Source organism: Electrophorus electricus, chromosome 15 (assembly GCF_041902795.1).
Source record: "Electrophorus electricus isolate QZ-2024a chromosome 15, ASM4190279v1, whole genome shotgun sequence".
Classification (NCBI taxonomy): Eukaryota; Metazoa; Chordata; class Actinopteri; order Gymnotiformes; family Gymnotidae; genus Electrophorus; species Electrophorus electricus.
In genome coordinates, this window is record NC_137511.1 from 5,350,773 (window position 1) to 5,377,836 (window position 27,064).

General features: G+C 41.1%; 1 protein-coding gene across 6 annotated transcripts in view; it reads right to left on the reverse strand.

Annotated features, from left to right (window-relative positions):
* Window positions 1-27,064, reverse strand: part of atrnl1b (attractin-like 1b) — a 77,169-nt gene that overhangs the window by 33,046 nt on the left and 17,059 nt on the right. For 3 of the 6 annotated variants that reach the window (XM_027024846.3, XM_035533738.2, XM_027024847.3), the window contains exons 18-25: window positions 22,044-22,262; window positions 21,729-21,866; window positions 17,305-17,398; window positions 12,510-12,562; window positions 8,955-9,049; window positions 8,544-8,622; window positions 7,443-7,600; window positions 758-819 (exon numbers count right to left, since the gene is read on the reverse strand). In XM_027024846.3, coding sequence (XP_026880647.2) covers window positions 758-819; window positions 7,443-7,600; window positions 8,544-8,622; window positions 8,955-9,049; window positions 12,510-12,562; window positions 17,305-17,398; window positions 21,729-21,866; window positions 22,044-22,262 — 898 coding nt within the window. Of the gene's footprint in view, window positions 1-757; window positions 820-7,442; window positions 7,601-8,543; window positions 8,623-8,954; window positions 9,050-12,509; window positions 12,563-14,115; window positions 16,829-16,850; window positions 17,078-17,304; window positions 17,399-21,728; window positions 21,867-22,043; window positions 22,263-27,064 lie in introns of those variants that run through there. The other 3 variants (XR_014117114.1, XM_081697152.1, XM_081697153.1) reach the window with 3 other exon arrangements.

The window sequence follows — 27,064 nt, forward strand, 5'->3', positions numbered from 1 at the left end:
CCCTGTTTAACTACCATGATCTAATTGTAACCCTTACACAAACAGACCACAGAAAAAGAGGCACAGCATTAAGAATGGAATAAAATGAAATGTAACAAGCAAAAAGTAATAAAATGACAACAACAAAGTGAACTAAAATTAACACATCTACATGACAGGCCCTCTTAGCAATAAACCTAGTCGCAGGGCCGTAGGGAGGCATGACAGAACACGTAACATAGTTGTTGAAAAATGTCAGAATTAGAAAAGTTTATTTTTATGTTTTAATGCAACATAAGAAAAAGATGTATTTGCTTTGCTTGAAATTTGACATCATCATATCAAATTCCCTTGCTTAGTATCACCCACCTTTTATTGATTAACCTCAATCAATAAAAATCTCTTAACAAGATACCTATAAGTCATATCACTGAACTTCACATATTTATCAGGGGCATGTTCAAAGTCTGCCAACTCAACTCTTGGTGATCAAATTCATTTTAGGACCCAAAACCACTTAGAGTTGAAAAAAAATTTAACACCATTAACTATTTGGAGGCATTTAACTTGAGTAATCAAGTTACTGAACCACAGATGAACCTTTTCATGTTCTCTGCTGAACCATGGGCCCTCTCTCACACCAGGGACAGTGTATGTAGAAGGTGGGGAAATTAAGGCAGCATGCTGATAATGCCTTTGCCATCAATTTATCAACTCAGCTGCCCTAGTCAATGACAAAGGCTAGCACTCAAACAAGAAGAAAATCTAAATGACTCACCTGAAAAATGTCACAAAAAACTGCACCAGGTCCATGATGCTGTTGTGCTGAGAGAAGGCAATCTAAAAAAAAGAACAAAAGGAAATATATGTTCAGGAGTCGAAAGAAAAGTGTCTGGTAGTATGCATAAACGTAAAAAAGATCTTTGCCATTAGCTGTGGTACAGGACCTGACACAGTATCATAAGTGCCTCGAGAGACCACAAGGCACCTGCTGCTCTTTCTGCCTCTGGCTCTGTAATTGTTACATTGGTGGCATTAACAGCATACACTGACACCATCCTGATATTCCTCAGGTAAATGACCTATATGTTAGAATTTTCTCCTGTGGGCTTGTGGTCTACTGGCTCACTGTATAACCAGGATCAGATATAGGAAGAGTGACACTACAAGATAAAAGTCCCTAATTCAATGGTTTTAATGGACTGGAATGTGTCTGCTCATGGCTGGAAGGCAGTTTTAAAATGACTGATGGTTTGGATTAGATTTCCATTGACTGCACAAAAGAGGATGGAAGTCCAAACTCCTTATGTTATCTCCAGGTTATGTCTGGCAGTAATTGCCATGTTTGTGCGATGCTATTCGATCCATCCAGTGCAAGCAGGTCAGTTTAAAAAAAAAAAAAAAAAAGTTTTGGTCAATCTTCCTGACTTAAACAATACTTTCAGGTGGTTTAGAAGTTTCAAAGCACAGTACACCACTGGATCAACAATGAGCATCGTTGAGCCATTAAATTATCACCAGCACACTTCAGAGCTTGGTGTATATGTGCACAGAGAGCAACCAGTCACACAGTCCCATAAGGCACAGGACTGAACTGCCTGTGAAAATGCCCAGGAACAAAAATAATAAATGAGTTATGGTTCAAATGTACACTACCACAAGTCAACCTGAACTTGTGGATGAATAATGCAACAATGGTGGAGCGGTAGTCATTCAGAGGATCCTGCTCATTTCATTAGGCAGCTGAGCTGCAGCACAGGAGCCCAGCACAACTGCAGCACAGGAGCCCAGTCACACCCAGTGGGACCTGTTGGAGAAGCTTAACACCATATTAAGGCTAAACCCTCTACATTGAGAACAGACATGTGCACAAGGTAGAGTTTGAAAAGGGCAAATTTATGGCAGGCACCTACCAATCCACTGGGACTATACTTCTGGAGAGATGGAAGATGGAGGATGTGAAGAGTTGCAACAGAGGCCAGCTATATCTGCCTGATAAGCCTTCTCTTACATGAAAGGTCAGTCAGAAGAGCCTCTAGTGGATATGAGCAAGTAACTGCTGTCACACTAACAATAAGGACCATCTTATCTGAAGGAGATAAGCAGGTGTTCCACTGGACATTTCTACCCAAGCATTATGCTGCATGAATGCCCAAGGCCCAGGGAACATATTCATTGACTACATCTTTCATCAGCAGGGTTGAAATGTCAAGTAGCACCAAGAGAGATTACTATTAAGACACTATTAAGATTGCATCAGGGTGTGTGTGTGTGTGTGTGTGTGTGTGTGTGTGTGTGTCTGTATTATACAGAGAGAGAGAGAGAGAGATGGACAGCTCCAGGCCATGACATGGTCCACACACTCCAGGAGCAGTTGGCAACACAAATGAACCAGCTGCTAACGGATGAAACCCACCCTCAGTGGTTAACTGAAGGCCGGACAGTCCCGATCCTGAAGGGTCCCCAGAAAGGGGCAGTTCCATCCAACTACTGGCCAATAACCTTCCTCTTCACAATGTGGAAGCTCCTGTCAGGCACCCCTGCGGCTATAATTAGCAGGCCCATGCCTCAATACATTAGCACAGACCAGAAAGGCACTGGCAAGAACACCAGATGAGCAAAGCACCAGCTACTAGTAGTCACTCGAGACTGTAAGACCAGACAGACCAACCTGGGCACTGCCAGGATTAACTATAAGAAAGTCCATGATTCAATGCCCCACAGATGGATCCTGGAATGCTTGAGAATATATAACATCAACAGGACTCTAGGAACCTTCATCAAGAACTCAAATGGTGCTGTGGAAGACAAATGTAGAGGTCAACTTCAGGCCAAAATCACAAGTCACCAAGTGCAAGATTTACCAAGATGTCGTCCCCACTGGTGTTTTCTATATAGGCCTGAACCTCCTCAGTAAAATCACAACCAACAGTCGCTACAAATATTGGCTACGGAATGGATCAGCCATCAGCCACCTCCTATGCATGGATGAGACCAAGCTGTATGGTAGAAGTGTACGAGACATTGACTCAGTAATGTATCTCACCAGGATATACATCGGAATACATTCAGACTGGATAAGGGTGCTCGGATGGTTACAAGGAGATGGAATGTGGCTAGAACTGAGTGAATCATACTACCAAAAGGTAACAGATGTTGAGGACAGCTAAAAGTACCTTGGAATTCCACAGGCAAGCAGGAATCATGAAGAGGCAACAAGGAATGAAGCTACAGCCAATACCTTCAAAGGGTGAGGCAAGCCCTGAGAAGTCAGCTGAATGGGAAGATGATGATCTGGGCTATCAACATATATGTTCAACCAATCATCAGATACCATGCTGGCATAATATGCTGGGCAAAGGTTGAGACAGAAGCCACTGACATCAAGACAATGTACACAGCTTCATCCCAAATCCAGCACTCTGAGACTGTGAACAGAAGTAGGGGTAGTGAGGACTAGTGAGCATCAGAGCCATTTACAAGGATAAAACAACCAAGATCCAAGAGTACACCAGGAACATGGCCCCAAGTGATCCAGTTCTTAATGAGTACCTCAGAGCACAGAGGCACTAATCATGGCAGCACAGTAATAAGCTCTGCATACAATACCAATAGAGGGTAGGATCTACCACATCAGCCAGGGCCCCAGATGCAAGCCATGCAAAAATGTCCTTGAGACAATCCAGCACATAACAATGGGATGCAGGATGCTAGCAGGCGAAGCATACAAGGAATGCCATAACCAAGTGGCTGGCATAATGAACAGAAACATCTATGCAAAGTATGGGCTGGAAGTTCAAAAGTGAAAGTGGGATACATCCCTGAAAGTGGTGGAGAATGACCAAGCTAAGATCCTGTCGGATGTCAAGACACAGACAGACACAATGGCAATGGCTAACCAACCAGACACAGTAGTGGTGGATAAAGAGCTGAACAGGACTGTAGTGAAGGATGTAGTGTGTCCAAGTGATGGCAGCATCAGGGAGAAGGAACATAAAAATCAGATCCCAGAAACAACATCCGAGATACTGGTCAAGAAGATTGCAGTCCTGTGAGCTTGAGGGAGCAGGACCCTCAAACACCCAGGCCTCTGGTAGAGGACCCAAGCTTAAAGGAAAAAGCCCATCCCCACCACAGGAGACAAAGCAACAAGTGAAACCATCAAAACACTCAAAACAAAAGCAACTACAGGTGTGACATACTGAGAGCATTATCTTCAGCAGGAAGGCTGCCCTTGTGTAAGCAGATGCTGAGAGGTAAGCAGTGACTACAGCCTGCTCTCACTGAATTGCAGTACTGTTTGGTCAGATTGGGTTTCCCACACAGACCAAGCATTTCATCTCTCCGGATTACATGTGTCATATTTTCTGGGAGTGTCAGGTTATCGTGAAATCGCTTGTATTTGTGATCTGATTTTTCTCACATCGGCTAATACACAATGATCAGACACACTGTTCATAAACACGAGCACAGGAAAAGCTCAAAATGTGGCCATTTGATTTAAAGATGGCCTCTTCCTCCATAGAAAAAAAGTCTCTGCTTTGGGGAAATCTAATAAAGAACTATAACTGAGTGAAGGGAGCTTAGCTCAATGCCCCAAAAAGGGCCTGTAAATAAATTTACCTTATCCAAGGGATTTCTCTCACATGTGGTAAAGGCATGGGATAAAAGTCAATATCAGACAGTAGTTTCATTAGTAGAGATAGCCTAAATGGTTAACAAAATCCACAAGGCTTTACAGAATACAACTTACAAGCGGTTAGAACTTAGAGGTAAGAAGAACTCATAGTGGTCATCTATGTTTGCTCAGCACTCAATTTTACAAAGTCCCCTTTTATTACTGTGAACATAATTTAGAACACTGTTACACTGAACAATGAACATGGATGGCAGAAATTTTATATTTTTGAAATGCAAGACAAAAAGTGGCACATAATTTTGAAATATAATTTTTGATTCAAGTAAGTCGTCATTTTCTTTGGAATACCAAACAATGTTTTAATTTTTTTGCAGTGTTTGCTATCGATTAAATCTGCATCACACAAAACTGATAAGCTGTAGACATGCACAGTCAGACCTAGGACCTGTGAAGTTCATTTAGCAGAAAGCTTAGAGGGTTCAAGAAAAGATGTGGATTCAATATTTCACACAAGATTTACAACTCATATGAATGCAAAATAACAGCAGTATCTTGCAGCAGTCAGATCTTATGTAAATAAGTGCATTAGCCTTGGCTAATGACCTATTACTTACATTTGTTGAAGGATATTGGCACAACAACAAAATGAGGAATGCGTTGTGAAACAAAGTTGCAATTATGCCCAGTGTTCCACATGGCAGTGACAATGTTGCTGTGTAGTATTGTGAATGAGTTTTAAAGCATCATTAACTGATACACGCTGATAACAGCAGCCTACATTCCTATTAAACCTGTCTGCATTGGTTTAGGGTATACTGAAAATCCTATTAGAATGCACATTTCACAGGGTTTTCTTTTTTTTTTTGGTTACTGGTTTTATTTTTGTGAAATGCTTTCTTCAAAAGGTGAGATACAGCATACAAACTACATAGATCAACAAATTGCTTTGGGAAACTAATAAAGCCATTACAATGACAATATTCTCCCATGGTTGTGCTACTACTTCCATCTTACAGAAACACCTGATAAAGAAGACATGTAATCTTATAACTCTCCTGGGACTATTTTAATGTAAAGGGCTCATTTGAGTGTTTTGTGCAGTGATGCATCACTGATCTTCAACTCATAATTTCCCAGAAGTGCATTTGCTTATAATTTGATGGCTGAATGTGCAGTATGACTTCAATTAACTGTGTTACTGTACCTGATAGGCAGGAGTGATTTATGGCTGGTTTATGACGAGAATACTAGTGATCAACAGGTAAACAACAGTTTTAATACAAATATTTTCAGCAAATATATACCAAATCTTAAAATACTAAATCTCAGCTTATAAAATAAGACAAGTACATTATGTCACTGAATTGTTTTATGCCTGTTTTACAGGCATAAAATCTGTAGATGTTGGTTTGTGCCCTGTGAATGGTGATTCTGGCCCATGAGCCCACCGTCACACTTCAGAAGCATGCTTTCTTTATTTAAAAAAAATTAATAAATCTACATATAGCTTTAAAACACTGAATACAATGTAGAACTTTTTTTGAAAAGGAAAAAAATCCTTAAAAATGTTCTGATACCACAGTTCTGATAGACAATTTCAAATGAATAGTCAATTACTCAGATCCCTAATCTGTGATTAAAAATAAATGCAGACACAGCCAACTCAATGCATCCCATTTTCTACGCCAAAGAATACCTCCAACATAACCTGAATGTGATACTTTGGATTACTGTTTGCAAGTCAAAACATGCCTTACTGAAGCTGTCACTGTAGGCTGATTCTGTTGTGCCCAGAGTGACAAAAGGTTTGACTTAACAAAGCTGTGCATGTTTTACACAACCAAGCCCTGACCCTAGCTTGCTCTTTCAATTCTGCCCACATCCAATAGGCACAAGTGGCATCTCATGATGTCAGCCCATCAGGGGTACCACACTCAGTCCAATGTGGTCAGGACAGTGAGAGAGTGGATGAGGGACGGGCGTGAGGTCCCTAGTAGTCACGTCCCTCAGCGACCAGCACTGGACAGAACGCTACCTTCTGTCCAGCACTCACATTACGCTACAGTGCTTTCAGTCATTTTACACAAAAGGAAATAAAGGGACTTTAGAAATATGCTGCATTGATTCAGAAGGACAGAGGCTTTTACGATTTACATAGGGGGAAAAGTGGGAGGATCTGTTTTGCTGAGCCAAGTTAACAAGGTTCCGATATTTTTTCAACCTTCTAAAACTGATCTTGCAGCAGACACTCATGTTCTCTGTCTTCAAACCCAATTCCCTATATGTGCGTTTGCTTGTGCATGCCCGCAGGCAATAAAGACAGCAAACACATTCGGAAAATGAGTAATGCACATGAGTCTACATTCAGCTTTAATGGTTCCTAGCAATACCATCCATCTTTAAACATCACTCAGAGACTGTCGTTACATGGCAGTCATCTAGGCATCTGGCACAGTAATACATTCGCACATAAGAGCTGATTCAAATTTTATGGCTCATAAGACTAAGGAATGAATATTTTGGGGAAACTTGGACAACTCTGCCAGTGCATATCTAAAGAACTGATTTCACATTATGATCCCATGGATCTTTTTAAAAGCGTTTTGTTTTGTCAAGTTGCATTTTAACATATAGCAATCAATATGAGTGTCAAATGAGGGGAGAGAATTTGTCTGACATTTGACTTTGGTGAGCTGATTCAACACAGCATTAATGGAAATCCTCCTAGCAAGAGAGAGATTCCTATTTATGAACTGGTCCTTCAAGTAAATTAAATACAAAACAATGCAAAAATCATTTCAAGGCGTGTTCAACATGCACCTACCTGTATTTTAATTGGCCAGGAGAAGTTGCTGACATAGACATAGAAGGTGATGTTGGGATTACTGCGAAAGCTGAACTTCTCACAGGAGAAGCTGTCCCTGTGCTCTTTGATGTTGGTCTTGGACACAATGGGGACTTCTTCTCCAGAGATGGTGCCCGCTGTTGGGAGAAGTAATTTAGGTGAAAAGTGATATTCTAACTTTAGAAGAAAACATTAAGTAAAATAACAGAATACATAAAGCATAATCCAGAAACCAATTGTATCATTATTTTCTAAAGGTAAAGATAACAGATGGAGATTCTCTCTACAACTCGACACTTGTAATGATTTCTGCATTGCTGAGTCATTACAAAATGTGAAAATACCACATATATATAGGATAGTTATTATTTTTTGGAATATTTGAGACATGTATTTGTTAACATATTTACTGCAGGAAAAAAACTAATTTTTTAAAAGTCTGCTTTCAGTGTGGTTAAATACAATTAAAAACCAGCACTCAGGCTGTTAAAAAATTTAGTAAAGTTTCATTTTTTCTTTTATTTTATTCCTTCAACCTCACATTCAAGTCCCACATATCACAATTCCAAACCACCACTATGAAACAAAGCCCTCAAAATGACAACCCAAGTGCTGCTCTGTGGGAGCGTTTATCTTAATTGAAATCATTCAGTGCTCCTGAAGACATCTCAGTCTGAGAATTCTGAGCTGTGTGCCAGACTATTGTGAGGAGCCCTTCTCAAGGGAGAGTATCTTTAAACGCAGAGACGACGCTCCAAATATTAATGGCAGAGCACAGAAAGGTCGAGGGGGGGAAAGGCATTAACCTGTTTAACAGAAGCGAAAATGTCAAAGTCACAGCAAAAACTGACTGGTGACTTTTTGGATGCAAGGAGATTGCAAAATAAATACGTGCAAGCATAATGGCAGTGTCCTTGAATGTGTTTTGAAAAGCACATCATGGCCATGCAGATGAACACACACACAGATGTGGACACACACACACACACACACACACACGCTTGTTTACACTAAACAGATAAGACGACACATAAAAGCAGTCTACAGAGGGGTGACTGCAAAGTACAGAACTGTAATTACCTGTTGATCCAATAGACCAAGTGACATTGAGGTTGAAGTTATTTGATGCATTTATAGACATGTCCAAATTTTTGTTGGTCTTGAAAAGAATGGACAAAGACAATAAGTACAAAATTATTTTCTCTTTTACCAGCACATGAGAGTTTTCTTTAATGAATACCTTATGCCCACATTCGATTCAAATCTTTCAAAGCACTCTTGTTGATTGACAGGCATTGCATTATACTGGGGAAGATTAAAACTGGTTTTGTAGCTGCTCAGAGTCTCTCTCTCTCTCTCTCTCTCTCACACACACACACACACACACACACACACACACACACACACACACACACACACACACACACCCCCCCCCCCCCCCAGTTCCAAGCAGGTTAACAAGCTGCATAAGGCAAGTGGACTATGACAAACCTGCTCAGGAGTTGCCATGAAGTTAATGGCAGTGTAGTAATGGTCATCCTCTTGAAGCAGACTGAAGGTGAACTGGTAATCAATCAGCAGGTTGTCTGTTCAAAACATTTAAAAAGATATTTCTGTTAAAGCTTTCTCTAAGCAGCCTGGGCCCACCCACCAGATCAATTATTACACAATGAAGGCTATTAAAGTGCGCATCATTAATCAAGTCAGCTGTTTACAAAGTGGCTCACTTCAGTAAAAGGGTCACAACTATGCATCCAGTGATGAAATATAAGGCATAATGAAAGGGTGGTATGAATGTATTTCTACACACATTTGTCATAAAGGCTACATGCGTCATCAGTCACAATAACTGTTCAATATAAAGACCTCCAAATCTGAGTGCATCACTACTTCATGGGGAAAAAAAAAAGACATGCATTTCAAGTGAAATCAGTTTCCAGCACATCTCACATTTGAAGTATAAGACACCAAAACAAGCTAGAAAATCCTTCACAATCCACAGCCAACAGTCCCTCCACTGCAGCTGCCGACTGTGCTGTCCCAGTAGGGGTTGACAAGAACTGTATCGGAATACAGAGCACATCACCTTTACGAGAGCCTCTGTCTGGACTGCTGTGACTGGGTTAGTAATGAGTAATTACCTGTCCAATAAAGTGAAGGACACATAGACACCCCATTAACAGGCTGTTATAAGTGGAATATTCAATGCCTGTGCTACTTTAGCTAAAAAGCAATCCTGGCACAGGACTCCATAAAAAAATAAAAAATAAAAAACACAGAAAGCACAATATCAGGTTTAACAGACATTATCAAATAGTTTAGAACTCCACAAAATGTCCAGATTGTTTTTATAGTTTCTCACGGTTTCCTACATATAGTTCAGTGTCTAAGTGACGGCACACTAGACTGGAAATGAAATGGCTGAGGTCAGAGTTCACAAAGTCATCTTTAATATGAGGGTATTATATTTATAATGAGTGAACCATAAGGAAAAATCACAGTACGTTGTACAATTGGCTTGTTGCTTGTTTCATTGTATGCGCCAGCTGTATGTGTCACTGCATCATTAGTTCACAGCCAAGAAGGCCAAGTAAAGGTCTAAAGCTGATTAGAGATGTGACATCTTCCGTCTGTTGTTGTGATCTTACAGCATGAGGACCAACAAGTGTCAATGATAGTAAAGCAGTCATTACATGGCTGAATCATCAGATCAGAATAAATTATAGACATACCTTGAAAGATTAGGTAGGACCAAACTAACAGTTATGCTACATCAAGAAAGAAAAAAAAACTGCACCAGTGAACTCAGCAAGACAAACCAACCTGGAAGAGCATGTAAGACTGCAGTAGTGGATGACTGGGGGAAAAAGAAAAAAACAAAAAAAAAAACACTTTCAACCATGAAGAAAACCTTCATTCAAGAGTCCAGAATGAAAGCTTAGATGCGTCAAAGACATCTGTATTAGCTGACGTTAGATAGAAGAGTGATGGCAAGGGCACAGAAATGGCCACGTGTAGTTACAGAAAAGGTGTAAAGTCTGGAGTTCTGCGGAAGGACAGAGGACATGAAGCTTGTCCTGTACTGGAGTGATGGAATGAAGGAAGAGTCAAGGGGAAAAAAGGAACTTCTCATCTCATTAGTAAAACATGGCCAACCATGGCTGCCAGTGGAACTGGTTCACTTGTCTTTATTGATGATGTGACTGCCGACAGCAGTGTCAACATGAACTCTGAAGTGCACAGAGGCATCTTAACTGCTCGCGTCTAAACCAAAGGCCTCAGACCTCAGGGGACGCTGCTCCACCTTGCAGCAGGACGAAGGCGAAGGCAAGAATGTCAGTGAAAGCAGCAGGAACTGAAAATGGCTGAGTTACAGGTCTGACAGATATCACCAGTGAAGTACCCAGCATGTGGTGATCTTTATAGAGTTCAGATTTCAAGCAATAATCAAATGGATCTATAAACATGTATTTAACATGATCATTTTTTTAAAATTATGTTAATCTGTCCAATTACTTAGTCTGCTGAAATGCAGTGTGTATGCATCAAACGTTTGTGATTCCTATGTTATTCAAGAGATAAATCATCAAGGATAATTGTTGCTTAAAATTCAATGTGCAGACAAGCAAAGTAACAACAATATTGTATAAATGTCAAATTATGTACAGAATCATATCGTAATATGTAGCAAATCATTACTAAGCAGTACTTAACTAGGGTGCACAGTACTGTTTGTTGTTTGCTAATTGTTATGCCATATTAAAAAAGTTAAACAAACACCTTTATTATTATTATTTACTGTGTACTGTGAGCTTTTTTTATCCCCCAATGTGTATTCAGTGATTGTTTTGACACTGCACTTTCCAAACCTGAACTCTATTTCACCTTTTCACAGATCAGTCAATGGCTCCCACATGGGGCCAGAGGTGGTGCAGCCTGGCCAATACTGTACAGAGTAAACTCAGGTCACTAGAGCTCCTCTGACCCTGTCTGGGCTGGTTTATAGCAAGGCCTGTATGGATTGTCCTCTTCAGCCTCAGACCATGTTCTCCAATTGACATCCAAAGAGCTTCTAAATAAGCAATCCCATTAGTGGTCCTATTGCTCTACTGAAGAAGTGCTGCCCAGTGTGCACTGGGTATCAGTGTGAGAGCCCGAGACAGATGAGGCAGGGATGAACGTGAGTGAGTGAGTGAGTGAGGGAGGGGATGGGGGCTGGTGAGGTTCAAGTGCCTGCTGCCACTAGCACCTCTGCCAAAGCTTCTACTTGCATGTGCTTAATTATCCCAATCACTACTCCCTTCGCCATGCTTGACCCTCTCTCATCCCTTCAACATATGCCTCGTCGAAACTCACAGCGCATGGACAGACATGGGCAACCCAGCTGTCTTCTAATCAGCATAACGGTCCGAGCCTCCACACCCTGTTTAAAAGATATACTAGGAGTGGAGTGGTGGATGAGTGATGGATAAATTGATGGGTTTGTTTAATGTGGATTGATGATAGCTTGGGGATAATGCTGGCAGCTTTTGCAGACTGAGTGAAATCTGATGTCCTAAATGCATCTGACTGCATTAAGACTGGATGGGCTCCATGATGATGGCTGACAGTGAATGTAAAAAGCGTATATGCACACACACAGATTCAAATCATGACACACCGCAACACTGCCCCCTAGTGCTGGAGCTCTGCGCCCTTCACACACTTCACACACTGCTTGCGCATGTGCTTGTGCTTGCAAATGCTCTGTCACACATTCTGTGAGATGCACACTGAGTAAACTTTGCCACCTCTACCTACACTTCCTGCCCAGTTAGATGGGCCTATCATCTATTGGGACTGTGATGTTCCATCACTGTCAAAATTAAGTAGGACAACACTCCTTTTGTGAATGATGAAAATGTCATAAGGGAGCTAAATTGTTATCAAGAACGGAGGTTAAGCAAATAGTTGGGGGGGGGGGACAACGACTGAGTTTTGGTTGGACTAGAATCTTGTTCCATTGCATATGAATAATTTTTCAAGGTTAAAAGACAGCATACTCACAGTAACAAGTTCCCCGCAGAGGGTTGCCAAGGTAACGATTCTCAGAATCACATCTGCAAAAGAAATAAAAACAACATTCAAATGATGATAAAACAGAAGGGCATTGTGGGACATTGTTGTCCAGTTCACATCACTAGAGCTTTGTCTCCATTCACCTTAGAGAAGCGCCTGATCTTCTGGAACTGTTATAGCGTTTTCTTATAGCATTACTTTATGACATACAAAACATCCGGAGCAGTTCCAGGCCTCAAGGAAGAGAGTACTACGGTTCAACATGTTCACTTCTCCACCACACCTCCTTTAACTAATCCAGGGCTGGATAATTAGACCAGAATCAGCCATGTCAGGGGAAAGGGTCAGCAGTGCTTAAGCAGGCCCTGTCTGTGCCTCTATCATGGTATCACTTTCATCAAATGGCACTGGCTTGATCTTCATGCGTTCTCCTCATCTCTGCCTCCAGTGATACAAATGCTGAGACCTTCAGAATCTTCCTTAGCATATCCCGAGCAAACACAAAGAACAGCCACTTGGCCCCTTGAAATGTGGCCACCCAACCTGGTGTCTGGCTCATCACAGGCTGTCTTATGCCACACAGGTCCCCTACCGTGCTCCTTTACTTTCATGGCTTCAATAAGCCAGTCTTCAGTAAGACAGTAAGGACCCCCCAGCCACCTTCACACTACTAAACCAGTAATACCATATCACCTACAGAGCATGCTCTCAGTCTAATCAGATTAAACATCCTATTTCTCCAAACAGGAAGAAACAGAAGGAAGAAACATCCAAGGACATTGTAGCAGGAGGGAATATAGCTCAAGATTTTATGTGCCTGTAAATCCCATCTGAAGAGCGGTCTGAATTAACGCTTAAATGTTATGGTTGACCTTAATGGTAAATGCATGATATAAAGGCTGATGGGAAGCAGAAGACCCATTAATGAATTTATCTTTCTGTTTTCACATTGAACACGTGAAGGTTTGTGGCGTGTTGATTGTGCAGGACCCTAGGGACTAAACAGGAAAGATTAAATCCGGTCTAAATGGGCTGAAAAGTAAACAATAATGCAATAGAGATAAGTGATAAGGTAATATAAGGTAATAATTCCAAATAGCACAATAAGTCAACCACGTTAATGTAAAAATGCATTCTATTTTGAAGTAATAATACTAACAAAGTTTTAGGTTTTCCAACAAGGCCCCACTATTGATTTGCTTATAACAAATAACATACATCACACCACAGCAAACCAAGTTAGAGTTGTAATAAAATACGCATGTTGACTTTTAAGAAATAAAAAGTGCCTGGCCGTACTAAGCTGATTTCCATACTGTGCAACATTGTGTACTGTGCAAAAACAGGGTTGGCAAAATTTAGATTCTAAGGCACCAAATTATAATTCTTCAAATAAAGCAATAATTGATACAGAAGTCATATATGGAATACACTACAATACAAAACTTATATTTTAAAAAATTACTTCATAATCTACTTTGTATATATATATATATATATATATATATATATATATATATATATATATATATATATATATATAAATGTACAATTGCGAAATGTGAACTATAAAACAAGAGATAAAACTGTGACAGCTGTCAGTGTTATTGTATTTATGTTACCAACATAATTATTGTTACTGTTTGAAAAATAACTCTGAAGGGATTTCTAACACTACACACCCACACATGTGCAATGTATATGAGCTTCACATACATGTTCTCTGTACTGTAGGCTCACTCTCCCTGTGAGCTGGCCCTTCACAGGTCTGTAAAAATATACCTCTCCAGAGTTTGTACAGCAAGTGCCGCCAGTATGAGATCAGTATGGGCAAATGCATGTTCTAACACAGCAGATGCTCTCCGAACATATAGACTGATCTGTCATCCTTATTGAATTTTGACAAATTACAGGGTCTTATTTATAATTCTTTTTGACAGTTTGAACTAACAATACAGTGACGCTTCACGCTTCAGAATTTGTTCTTTCTAAAAGGGCTGCAGCATCTTTCTCTGTTTATGTTGCCTGCAATGATCTGGAGCCAAGGTTTTGTTTAAAGATACTTCAGTAACAATGTCACTTTAAAAAACATCACTCTACCCCCTCAAACAAGGTTGGTCATAACACAGGTCACCTAATTTGTGATGACTGTGGCTTGTTAATGTTTTTTTTTTATGTTTACTGAGGAAAAAAAAAAAAGTGTCATGTGTTTAAAATGGCTGAAGCAATGTTATCAATACAAATGATCAGACCTTACAGTGCATGCAGTTTATCTGGCAGGTGTTGCCATGGTGACTATACAGAACATACCAACAAAGCATATTACAAGATTCATCTGTCCCCACCAAACGTCAAGTGCTCACCTATTTTTGTCATTAGAATACAGAGCAGCATCATTTCAGGCATAACAAGGGGTTATAACAAGCCTCCAAAGGCTCACTCATTCTTGCTCTCTCTCTAGAACTTGCATAGCACACCTGACCAATATCCAGATTTAGGTGCATCTAGTGTGGCAATCTCCCATGATTAAAGGATTAGAAAAGTACTGCATTACATTGAAAATTCTCTTTTTTTGTTTGTCCCTTGAGTGTGTGAAAGATATGGGAGGACAAGGTAGAGTGCACTCCAACTACAGTACGCCGGACAGACAACAAAACAGCACTGCAGGCATTTTAAACCCTGAACACATCGCTCCTCTCGCCTTTCATCTGGATGACATTTCAGAAATAAAGACGCGCGCGCACGCACACACACACACACGAGGCTCCTGAAACAAAATGCAGTCTACTCAGTGTGTCCTAATTTAATCCCCAATGAGTGCCCACCTACACAGGGAACAGGGGCTACCTTGCGCGCCCTCTCTCGCTCTCTGCATTGCTATAAGCCAACTGCCACTTAGGTCACACGTTTACACACATCCGTACACACTGTGACATGCTGGGTCTCCATTAGACGATGATGGACTTCAATCAAAAATGCTTTTTCTTTTTATTGTAGCCACTTCTGTCATTAAGAGTCTCTGCAGCAGCTCTTGAGGGGCAGGTGAGCTTCCTCTCACTTGGGACTTGACCAACTACCGCAAATAAAACAAATCAATGAGGAGCGTAAATCACTAATACTGAGAAAACAAAAGAAAAAAATAACTGCTGAATACAGCCAATAGCATTTAACCTCCCACTGACAGAAAAGGATTTATTAGATATTATTAGAACTCACAAATGTTGAAATACTTACAATTATAAATTAAATTAGCATTACTCTCCCCAACATTTACCAAATGGCATCTTTCCATTTTTGAAGGGGCTGATGCAACTGGTTTTTCAATGGTTTTCCCCTAGACAAATGCATTGATTTTTCCTTAAGCCGCTTGTTTGCTCTTTGTGAGGCACCTGCTGGACATTTTAAAATACTGCACTTGAATGCATCAGCTTCACACTTTATGAAAATATTCATATTCATAAACCTAGATACAGCCATTACTGTTTCAATTCTCATATCGGTAAGAGTATCTTCACAATACACTGCCCAATGGATAGGTTCTACACAAACCTACTCATACCTAGTTGTACCTACTCATGACTTGCATGTGGTATGGTCAGCAGTCACCATACCACCTGGAGGTTTAAGCGAGCTCCTTGAACTGTGTGCTCTTTATATGGGCCTGACCCATGCGCTTTATCATGGGCTTCATTACACAGGGAGGGAACTGGCACCTGCCTGCTCTGACTGATGGGAGGACGCAGAGGGGGAGCAGGGCCGGAGGCCTGTGAACACACGCAGGCCTCTTCACAGCTATGGTCAGGTCCCGTTCACGCCCCCGTGCGCGCGCCTGCAGCCACACGGGTGCCGACCGCCTCAGGCACATATACCAAATGACATATGCACACCACAAATGGCAAATAAATAGCAGGGATATACACATCTATATAAAGCAGGCTTTTAAAGACTACACAAAATCACACTGACTAGATTATTTAAATGCACACACACCCGTGCAACAGGGTTTAAGGAAATATTATAATTAGGTAAAATTTCAGTGGGTTCAAGAAAAGCTCTTTAGTTCATGTTTCTCATCAAGTGCATGGTCTGAGAACATATAGCCATTGGCACATGTTTTATATAACTTTTTTTCCTTGTATTTTTACATACTGCTTTTAAAGCATTTAATTTTTGGACACTGAAGCAGTCTGGGCATGGTCCAAAGAAAGTTCTTAGGCAACATCCTCCAAAGTAGAATTAGTTCCTAGTTTGGTCTGTGTAGTAGCTGATATCTGAACAGAGTCTCCACAGCAGCCCGCCAGTTGTTTCTGCAGGAGTGTAGCAGCATGAAACAGCAAAGTAACAGGAAAGATGTCAGAGGGGGTGTGAAAAAATGAATAATGCTTTGCTTTCAACATCCAGGCTGTGAACAGATTTATGGTCACACACAGTTATTTGTGTCATGCATGCAAGCCAGACCCCTTCAATGTGCAGACCTTCAGATCAGATCTCAATGGTGTCCAAGATGAGAGTATAACCGCCTGTTAATGCGGAATTGGACCTAGCTCCAGTTTGCACTGAAAAGATAACCGCAACAGTGGCCATATATATACGAAATCAGTCAGCAGGGAGCATGGATTAGTAATGCAGTGGTAAGAAGACACTTCAATGTCATTAGTCTCACTGCTGGATACATTAGTAACATTAAATGTGGAAGATCATGCTGTGTGTGTTTGCACCCAAGTCTGGTCTTGTGGATGTGTGAAAGGGGGGAGGGGGGTGGGAGAGAGACAGACAGACTTACAGGTTACACTGGTCTCCTTTGATGCCCTTGGTGGTGCAGTGACACTTCCCAGTCAGCACCTGGCACATGCTGGCATGTCCATTGCACTTACAAGCTGGGGATAGACCAAAAGAAAGTGGAAAGAGTCAGGGGGAGCAAACAAGAAAGAGAGAGACAGAGTGACACAGAGAGAGAGAGAGAGAGAGAGAGCGAGAGAGAGAGAGAGCGCTGTTTAGATCATCAGAACACCCAGCACCTTGGGGGCAATTAAAGCAATTGAATTTGTAGATGGCATAAGCTTGATCTCAACTGCAAAAATGAATTGACTATCTACTTCAGCAGTCAAGACTTTGAGATGGATCTACAGAGGTCTAACAGCATGGAACATAATCGTGTGTTACAGCCAATAAGTGTAATTAGTGTTGAAACAAACGGGCCTGAGTCAACAATTCCCTCCATCAGTCTCAAAGTACCACAATAGTCTGCTATATTTAGAAATTCAGCAGTAAATAAGGGTTTTGTTTTATATGAACCGTAGCAATAGCCACTCAGAAGGCCTCTATGAGGGAGAGCTACTCTAAGGCTGCATTTCAGAGGACGTGGGTTTCTGTGGCTCTGCATGAGCATGGAAAATCGCTTTGTGCCCAGAGCCGTGCGACTCCCCTGGCACTAAAACCACGGCCCTTTACCTCAGAGGTGAGGGGATGCTGCGGATAGAAATGTGGCTCTGTGGCAGAGACTCCCAGTATCTACCTCACCCTCTTTTGTCCTCCAAGGACACATTCAAACATAGAACTACGATGTAACGCATTCCACTCACTGCTAGCAAGTATGGACAGTCATTGCTGCCTGTGGAATGGACTAAATCCTGACTGGGGAATGCCGCAGACATTTGGCAACAGGTCTTATAATGCATTTTCCAGCTCCCCTCTCCTCTCGTCTTCTGGTCATGCTGCCAGCAGTATGTTAGAGAGCACGGATAAAATTATACATTCTAACCCAAAAAGGCCTGTTCAAAGAAACTGGAGTCTGCTATTGACAAAACATGCCATGTTGGTGTGCCTCGACCTTCCATCTGAAATCCATTTCCGTCTCTTCAGAGTAGCGGTCTATAATTATTTCTTTCAATAGCAGGAGAATGTGCTCACACTGTCGACCAGAAGATTGGCAGTGGGAGCGCATACTCGGCTCACACCTCTCCAGAGGTCTAATGGGCTTCAACATCCAAACACAAGCTGCAAATAACCTCAACTATCACATTATTTTATATAATAATTAAGGACATTCAATCAAGGGTTTTTTTTTTTTGCCCCCAATATAGGTCCAAGTAATTTAATACTGAGTATATGCCAGCGAGTTCTGGTTCAATTTGTGTTTTTTCTGGCACTATGCAGACTTTAAGTGTATTAAATTAGTAAAAGCCATATCAATAGTTTAAAATCCAAAAACTGCCTGGACTTAATTTGAACCAAAGCTCAGTGAACTGCATAAGCTATTTAGCCGGCAAGTGATGAACCCACAGGCTTAATGAAGTCAGAGCATGTGTCGCATAACGCAACTGTTCCTGAACTAGGCCTAGAACAAAATTCAGATTCAGCATATTTTCATGGCAGAACTTGAATTTTATACATAAAAGGCAAGAGCTCCCATCTGCACCTCCACAGGCAGCTCTGAAGCTCAGCTAATCTGAGGGGAACGAGTGACTGAGCAGAACGGGGTAACGAGGGTAGCAGCTGTGTGCACAGCGACATGTACAGTGGAATGTCTAGATTTAGTGTGCTAGTTTTGTTTGGCCAAAGACAATATGAATAATGAATTTTTCCCATCTTTTCTTGCCCATGTTGTAGAGTACTGAGGTTTTGGGTAATATCTGTTGGGACTGTGAAGCCTGTCACTGGCTCTTTTTAAAATATCCTTCACTGCCACCGTGTGTGTGTAATGACCATCTATATCACTTCTATGACAGCTGGCGTCAACTGAGTGTAATGGAGTAATACAGCATAAACAAAGAACTGAGATTTATTTGGCCATATTACTGCTGATGACAATCAGTTAAAACAAGCCTAGTCTGGGTCCAATGCCAATCTTTCAGATCATCCCAGGACATAATATATATCCCCAAATTATAAGAATATTTTGCACATCGTTTTCTTCTGGATCTTGACCCGTCTTAAGCCAAATTCTTGTTTTTCTTTTTTGAGGTGTGAAAAAGTGATAAGTTCAGAGAAAACAAACCACTGTAGACAAGACCAATAGCATCCTCACCTGTAAGAATTTTGTAAATTTAATAGTAACTTCCTAGTGCACATGAAAGTAAACAACAGGGGGAAAAAACAAAAACACAGTTCAGACAGTTTAATATATTTACTAGAGATAAGGCATGGGCATGTATAAGAGACGTAGGTGGTGCAAAATAGTTAAAAGGTGGAGATGTACAAAACATGAGAGAGGAAAACTGTGACGTAATTGGTATGGATCAGAAAAGTCTGGTGTAGAATAAATTAAAGTGTAAGGAATGTCAAAAGCAACCAAATGTTGGTTGCAACCAAATATAGCAGCACGATAAATCTGTTCCAGCACAACACAAAACACAAATACAAGCTGCCCTTCAACACCCAAGACATCTGCTAAAAGACAGCTATTAGCTGCTTCATTTTATATTGCTGTTCCATATGACATGAAGAGCTCCCAGTTGAAAGAAATCACTGATGTAGTAGAATTTCACATCAGGAAAATCTATCAAGAAAGCTATTACTGAATGGGGAAAAAATTGTGTTCCTCAAAATGCTTTTTATACTGGCACAATTTTGAGGATATTTAAAATATATTAAAAATTGTTTCACTACTTTATTACAGATTGTGCTAGTTATTATTTTTGCACATCCAAAGTCCATTCTAAAAATGTAAAAATAAATAAATAAATAAAACAAACAAAAAAAACATTTGGAATAAATAATCAGTTTATAATTGCATTATGTAAGGACTAAAAAATTAAATGGTAATGGAAGTTTGTTTACAAGTTTGAAAAATATTTAAAGATTTAACTTTTTGAAGTATCAGCTAGCCCTTACTGCAATGCAAATCATTGCTCTATAAAATCTTATTTTTTATATATATATATATATATATATATATATATATATATATATATATATATATATATATATATATATATATATATATATACATATATATAAACAAACCAAACATGATGGGTTCTTTAGACAATGGAGCATTTCTCTCAAGACCCATGCATGTGCTACTGCATGACTGTTTTGAGTTGTTTGAGTGCTTCTGCAGGCAACTGTGCTCATTTTAGAGTATTTATCTAAAGAACTTCATTAAAGTAAAAGTAAGTGAAACTAATAAATAGAATTTGAGCGATTACAATAGGGCTACAAGCACTACATGATTGAACCCTAATAAGCCCATGTGTCTTTCTAAAGCTAAACTAAAGAAGTGCATTCACAACGAATGAAATGTGAATGAATGAAATGGCTTCAAATCTGTTAGTTGCTATAGCAACTAACATGAAACACAGGTAAATGACAAACAGCTTTCCAACTGCTGCTATGTTGTGTTAGAATGAGAGGAGGAAGAATTTCTCATGCCAGCAGCAGACCAAACTGCAGCAGAAAAAATAAATAAATAATTTGAAGAAGAAGAAAAAAAAAAAACACCCTACAAATCCTCAAATCTACATGTGTCACAAGAATGGCCTATTTTACATTCAAACTGGCCAATTTTGCTGAAAGGTGACAAGTTTCATGCATTCTTATCATTCTGTTGTTACCTTGCAAGTTGAAATTTTCAGACATCTTTAAAGGCAAACATATAATTCAGTCAAACTGGCATAGCAAAGTTCAGCTACGTAACAATCAAAGCAGTTCTCCTTGTCAGCACAGCCAATCAGTGGAATATGCACTTGTCTAAATGTTTAAAAACGTAACATTACAGAGGAAACCAGCATTAACAGTACTGTAGCCAATCACCATGCAGTCATTGTAACAGCACAGGTTCAGCTAGTCTCTCTCCCCCTACAGCGAGGCCATAGGAGGTGGGGTGAGCAAATGTCAGATGGCAGGCTCTGACAGAAGCGCTGGTCCACATCGGCGCTGGAGAGCCATGTTCCACATGAGTAGAGCCAGAAGCTCTGCTCCACCCCTCACCTCCATCCTGCCACACCACAGGACTCACTGCCCTCACATGCACGCAAACACAAAGCAATACCAGACACGCACAGAACTGTGTTGGCGCATTTCTGCGTTTTCATTGCAACATCGACCGACAGGCTTTTCCTCTCACTTCTAACTGGGCTGCGCAGCCTCAGCACCAAACATATCGTTTGATCATATCACTGTGTGCACTGCTAACTGCCTTTGCCACTGTGACTCTACCAGAGTCTAGTGATGCCCTCTGCTGGCTGAACGTAGTAAAGCACTGACCTTGGCACTTCCCTCCATTGGTAGGGTCTCCGTGATAACCAGGCATGCAGGTCTCGCAGTGCAGGCCTGTGGTGAGGTTACGGCACTGCTCACACACACTCCCATTTACACATGTGCTGTGACCATTGCACTGGCATGCTGCAACAGAAACAAAAAACTGTCAGCATTGCGCACAGCAAAGACCTCTGTGTTTCTTATTAATTCATTCACATTTAGCCTCAAGAAAAACACTGCTGCCAAGATACTGAGTACTCAGTTTCTGGTTGTACATGTGCATGTGTGTAGTGTTGGGGTGGGGGGTGGGGGGGGTCTTACCAGGGCACTGGATGAAAGCCCACTCATAGCCCCTCTCCTTAGGGCAGAGGGTAGTGTCCAGCACCATGTCCTGGCTGTTTTTCAGCAAGTTCTTCATGGGCCCACGGTAGGAGCCCTCCACACACTGCCCTCGGCCTGTGTTGCTGGGATCCCCACACCAGCCACAGTCTGGCTGGTCCAAACATTGACCACACGTCCGCAAACCAGAGCAATTCTGTGCTGTAGAAAGGAAGCAGGGGGTGGAGGAGAGAAAGGGCAGAGAGACAGACAGACAGAGAGAGCAAGAGAGAGATTGAGCACACAGAACAAGAGAGAAAAATTTAATGGAGAGAAATAATAAATGCCCAATGGTGAAATCAAGCTGAAACTGCCTGTTTAAATAGTGGTTACTGATCCCTCCTGTTGAACTACACTAACTTAGGCTAAGGGGAGAACAGCCTTAAGCTCTGGACTTCACTGTCTCCATGCTGAAACTCAGATAGAAGTCATTTTGTACTGCATGTGTTTTAGTATGACCACTATGACACTCAAGGCAGTATTACATCAGCAACAGAACGGAAGGGGGGAAAACCGACAAAACAAAAAGCTACGACAATAATATTCCATTTAGCACCCAACATTTTTAATTACGGCAGTCGGATTCAAAATCAATAATAATGATCTAACCCATAATTACAAACTAGCCATTTGGCTGTAGAGACAATGTATAACAAATCTGGCTGATCTATGAGTGAAGACAAACAATTACTTTCTATCCTATCACAAAGAAAAACTCAATTCTCATATTGCATTAGAAGGGCTATGGTAGAAGGGTACATCTCCAACAGCCCCTCCCTCATCATCCATTACTTCAGTTGATCCCTCATCTAAAACCAAGACCACATGCAAGTCTAGACAGCAGCTGATTCGTATGGCACCAGAGAGAGGAAGAGAGACAGAAACAGAGGTGAATCTAAACTGTGTGACAATGAACAAGGACAGAAATGCAGACCCACTTCTGCACAACCTTCAGCACAGCATGGACAAGTGCTTTTGCTTTTTATCCTTGTGGTTTATTGCCAGATGGTCTGGTTTCACCTCCCTCTGTCCTTGCATTCTGTGGCAGATTTAATGCACATCCACACATCCATCAGAGATGGACACTTAGAGGGTCTCCACACACAGATCCTACTTGTTCATGTATCTGTTTCCACAAATCCCAGACAACCAGCAGAGGACGGTACAAAGCTTGTGCAAGATGCAGTTACAGAGCACAGCACTCAGTTACAATGCTGAAATAAAGAGCCCAACACGTTTTCCTTTGTCCATAAATAACATGTGAAAAGGAATTATCGTGATAGGTTTTACTAATTTAAAACAAAAGAAAAAACCTAATTTGAGGACTAAAATTCTGAGCTCAAGAAAGATATTTAGGCTACAATGAACCATTACTCCAAGAATCCTCAGTGTCTGACTATCAGATATAGTACTGTCACAACACAGCCTGCAGAGCTGTCCAGCCTCACTTATCCAAGACCGTCCTGACAAAGTGCCTTTAAGGCACCAGTGAAGAAGTGACACACAAATATTAAAAGGGGCAGAGCCACAGGCCAGAGCTGAGAAAAGCAGTGCCAAATAACAATCATTCTGCAAGACGGGCGGATACATTTTGGTGACAAAAATGTTTTCCAGTCAGGCAGATTTACAGACTCACACCACCCACTTCTGGCTGAGAGATTTTAATTCATTTTCCATCAGAGTGAGCATAATAGCAATTTTATCAGTGAATGGAAGGACTGTCACACACACACACACACACACACACACACACACACACACAATCCATGTGTCAGCATGTCCACAATGAAATTGTCTCTCTGCCTCTGAGAATAAGAAATGAGACATCAAGAGTTCAACTTGAGCCACCCTCGACAACAAAGGGCTTCTGATATCTCAACATCTGAATGACTAGAATTACTGTGCAAAGGTGTGTGAGCAGTGGATACCCATTCCACAATCTATTCTGGAATGTACCACAGTTTGTAATTTCACTTGAGAAAAATCATTTGGAATTATTTGGATTTCTGCACCTATGTACCTACTGCTTATTTAACAAACATTTAAAACCTTCATATGTTTGTTAAATAAATGTATTATACAAAGTCATGAAAAAAAAATAAATAAATAAATTATATATATATATATAAATAAAAACACAAACTTTTTTTTTTGAGGGTCCTGCTTGAGGGTCCCGTTTAGTATCTTAATCGTTCCCAGTACTGCGCTCTTCTGGATGGAGATCCTGGATGTTGTTCCAGGGATCTGTTGGAGCCACTCTCCCAGATTGGGGATCACAGCCCCTAAAGCTTTTCCAGCTCTTTTCTCAGCCCTTGGTATTTTTGAGCTTCTCGTGTTCCTTGTTCCTGATGTTGCCATCATTTGGGATTGCTACATCTATCACTATGGCCTTCTGCTGTTCCACCATCACTACCATGTCTGGTTGGTTAGTCATTAAGTCCAAGTCAAACAGTTGTTGCCACAAAACAACTTGACACATGTCCGAGTCCAAGCCCCCAGTGAGCAAGCCAAAGGCAGCAGTGGCCAAAAAAAATAAATAAATAAAATAATTTTTTTACAAAATAAATAAACATATAAAAACACCTCCCTAGACATGAGGAAGAAACCTTAAGAAGAACCAAGACTCAAAAGGGCCCCTCCACCATCCTCCTCTGGCTGTTACCATTGTGTCAGTCTGTATCTGAAAGTACCACAGGGTTTTAGAACAGTCCTTCTCCACCACCATCGGGGGTGTAGCCAACTTTGACCTTAGAACCTCCAACCCATACTTAGCAGATGTTTCTGTATACGAGCCAAGGAACTTGCTTATGGCATTCCAGGTACACTTTGCCTGCTAACATCTTGCATCACACTGTTATGTGCTGGATTGTCTCAGGGACATCTTTGCACAGCCTGCATCTGGGGTTCTGTCTGGAGTGGTATATACCAGCTTCTATTGATCTTGAATTCTGAACTTGTTCCTGTACCGCCGTGATTAGTGCCTCTGTGTTCTTTGAATCAAGCCTTTTCCAGCCAATTGTAGGATTTTTCCATATCAGTCACTTCAGCAGTACATCCTGTGCATGGGGTTTATCCTCCCATGATGGTTCCTGCTCCTCCTCATTTCCAGCCTCCTCGGGTTTCTGTTATCGGAGGTACTCAATAAGCACTTTATCACTTGGGGCCATCTTCCTGGTGTACTCCTGGATATTGGTAATTTCATCCTGGATAGTGGATCTGACACTCACTAGTCCTCAGCCCCCCTCCTTTCTCTTACTGTACACTCTCAGAGTGCTGGATTTGGGATGAAATCCTCCATATGTTATGAGATGGCTTCTATCTCCTCCTTTGGCCAGCTTATGCCAGCGGGGTATCTGATGACTGCTAGAGCATAGGTGTTAAATTGCCTGGGTTGTTCTTCCCAATCAGCGGATTTCTCAGGACTTGCCTCACTCTTTGTAGGTATTTGGCAGTAGCTTTCTTTGTGGCGTCTTCATGTTTCTCATTTGCCTATGTGAATCAAGGTACTTGTAGCTACCCTTAATGTGTTATGTTACCTTCTGATGATGTTGCTGTAGATCATGGTGAGATGGATTAGTGAGTTGGTGTCTCATTCACTTCTGGCATGCAGCTTGATGTTATCTATGTAGAGGAGGTGGCTGGTGGTCATTCCGTTCCATAGCCGGTATCCATAGACATCAGCAGGGTGGGTTTCATCCATTACTAGCTGGCTCATTTGTGCTGCCAGGCACTCATGGAGTGCAGTTAGCTTCTTCATCCACTCGGCTTGGATCATGTGAAGGCCTGGAGCTGTCCAACTCTTCATACTTGAGAAACTTTCTTGGACGTCTGCTACCGCGATCATTACTGGGTCCTGTTCAGGGAGGTTGAGGTGGTCTGCTCTCAGGATCAGTAACCACTGGGCATTGTTGCGGTGTGATGTTCAGTCTCCATTTTTGGTGGGTCTGTTCTCATGCTGCCATCCTGCCACCGAGAGAACACTTTGGATGGCTTGTGAGAGAAAATCATGTTTATTCTTCTACTTTGCTTGTGTACATATTCTGGAGGGCAGCCAGAGTTCTTAATAAGCTTAGCCATGAACTTCAATCTCTGGTCAGCAGCTCTGGTATTAAGCTTCGTGCATGATTTTATTGGGTCTTGGTTCCTAATTTTGGGGTGTGGCTGTGGTGATGATATATCCCCACACCTGTCCTCCTAGCTTCCCCTTGCCATAGCATGTGTGTTGTACCTTGTCAATCTCTAGTTACGACAGCAGTTGCCACTTGCAGATGTTGGTACACTGAGCTACTATTTGTTTCGGTGTTAGTCTAGATGTTGGGTTAACACATCCAAAGTTTCCAAATCTTCTGCATATACCCTCTCATACTGGGGTTGCTCATGTAGTAGCATTCCAACAGTCCTCTAATTTTCCTCTATTGTCCATGACTGTCTTGTATTTGTTCCAGTAGCCCACTTTTCACATTGCCCAGTTAAAGGAAGCCAGGAAGAAAATAGAATTCATGTGTGCAGTTTTCTTTGTGTGTAATTAGCCAAACTGATGAATTATGGATGTACTGCAATATATTGTGTGATTGAATAGGAAGACCAGAGTTACAGTAATTTAGATGAAATGTGGACACATGGACTAGGATTCCTGAGTCATGAAAACGGGGAAGGGTACAGAGGAGCAATATTACACAGATGGAAGAATGCCATTTCATTTAAGGTGGTAAGAAGTGTTTGGAAGGAGAGAATCAGAGAAACATAACTCAGTTTACAAACTGCCTTTGAAGGAACACCTAAGGCAAGAGACCCAACCAACATGATATTGATTTTATAAGGGTTTAGCTTGTGAAGATTTGATGCCATCCAGTGTTTGCTGTATTGTTTTAGGGACAAATCTGAGTTTCATCTGCATAGAAAAACTGTCAACCTTGTAAGTGATGAGAAATTGAAACAATAATTGCACATCATGCGCCAATATG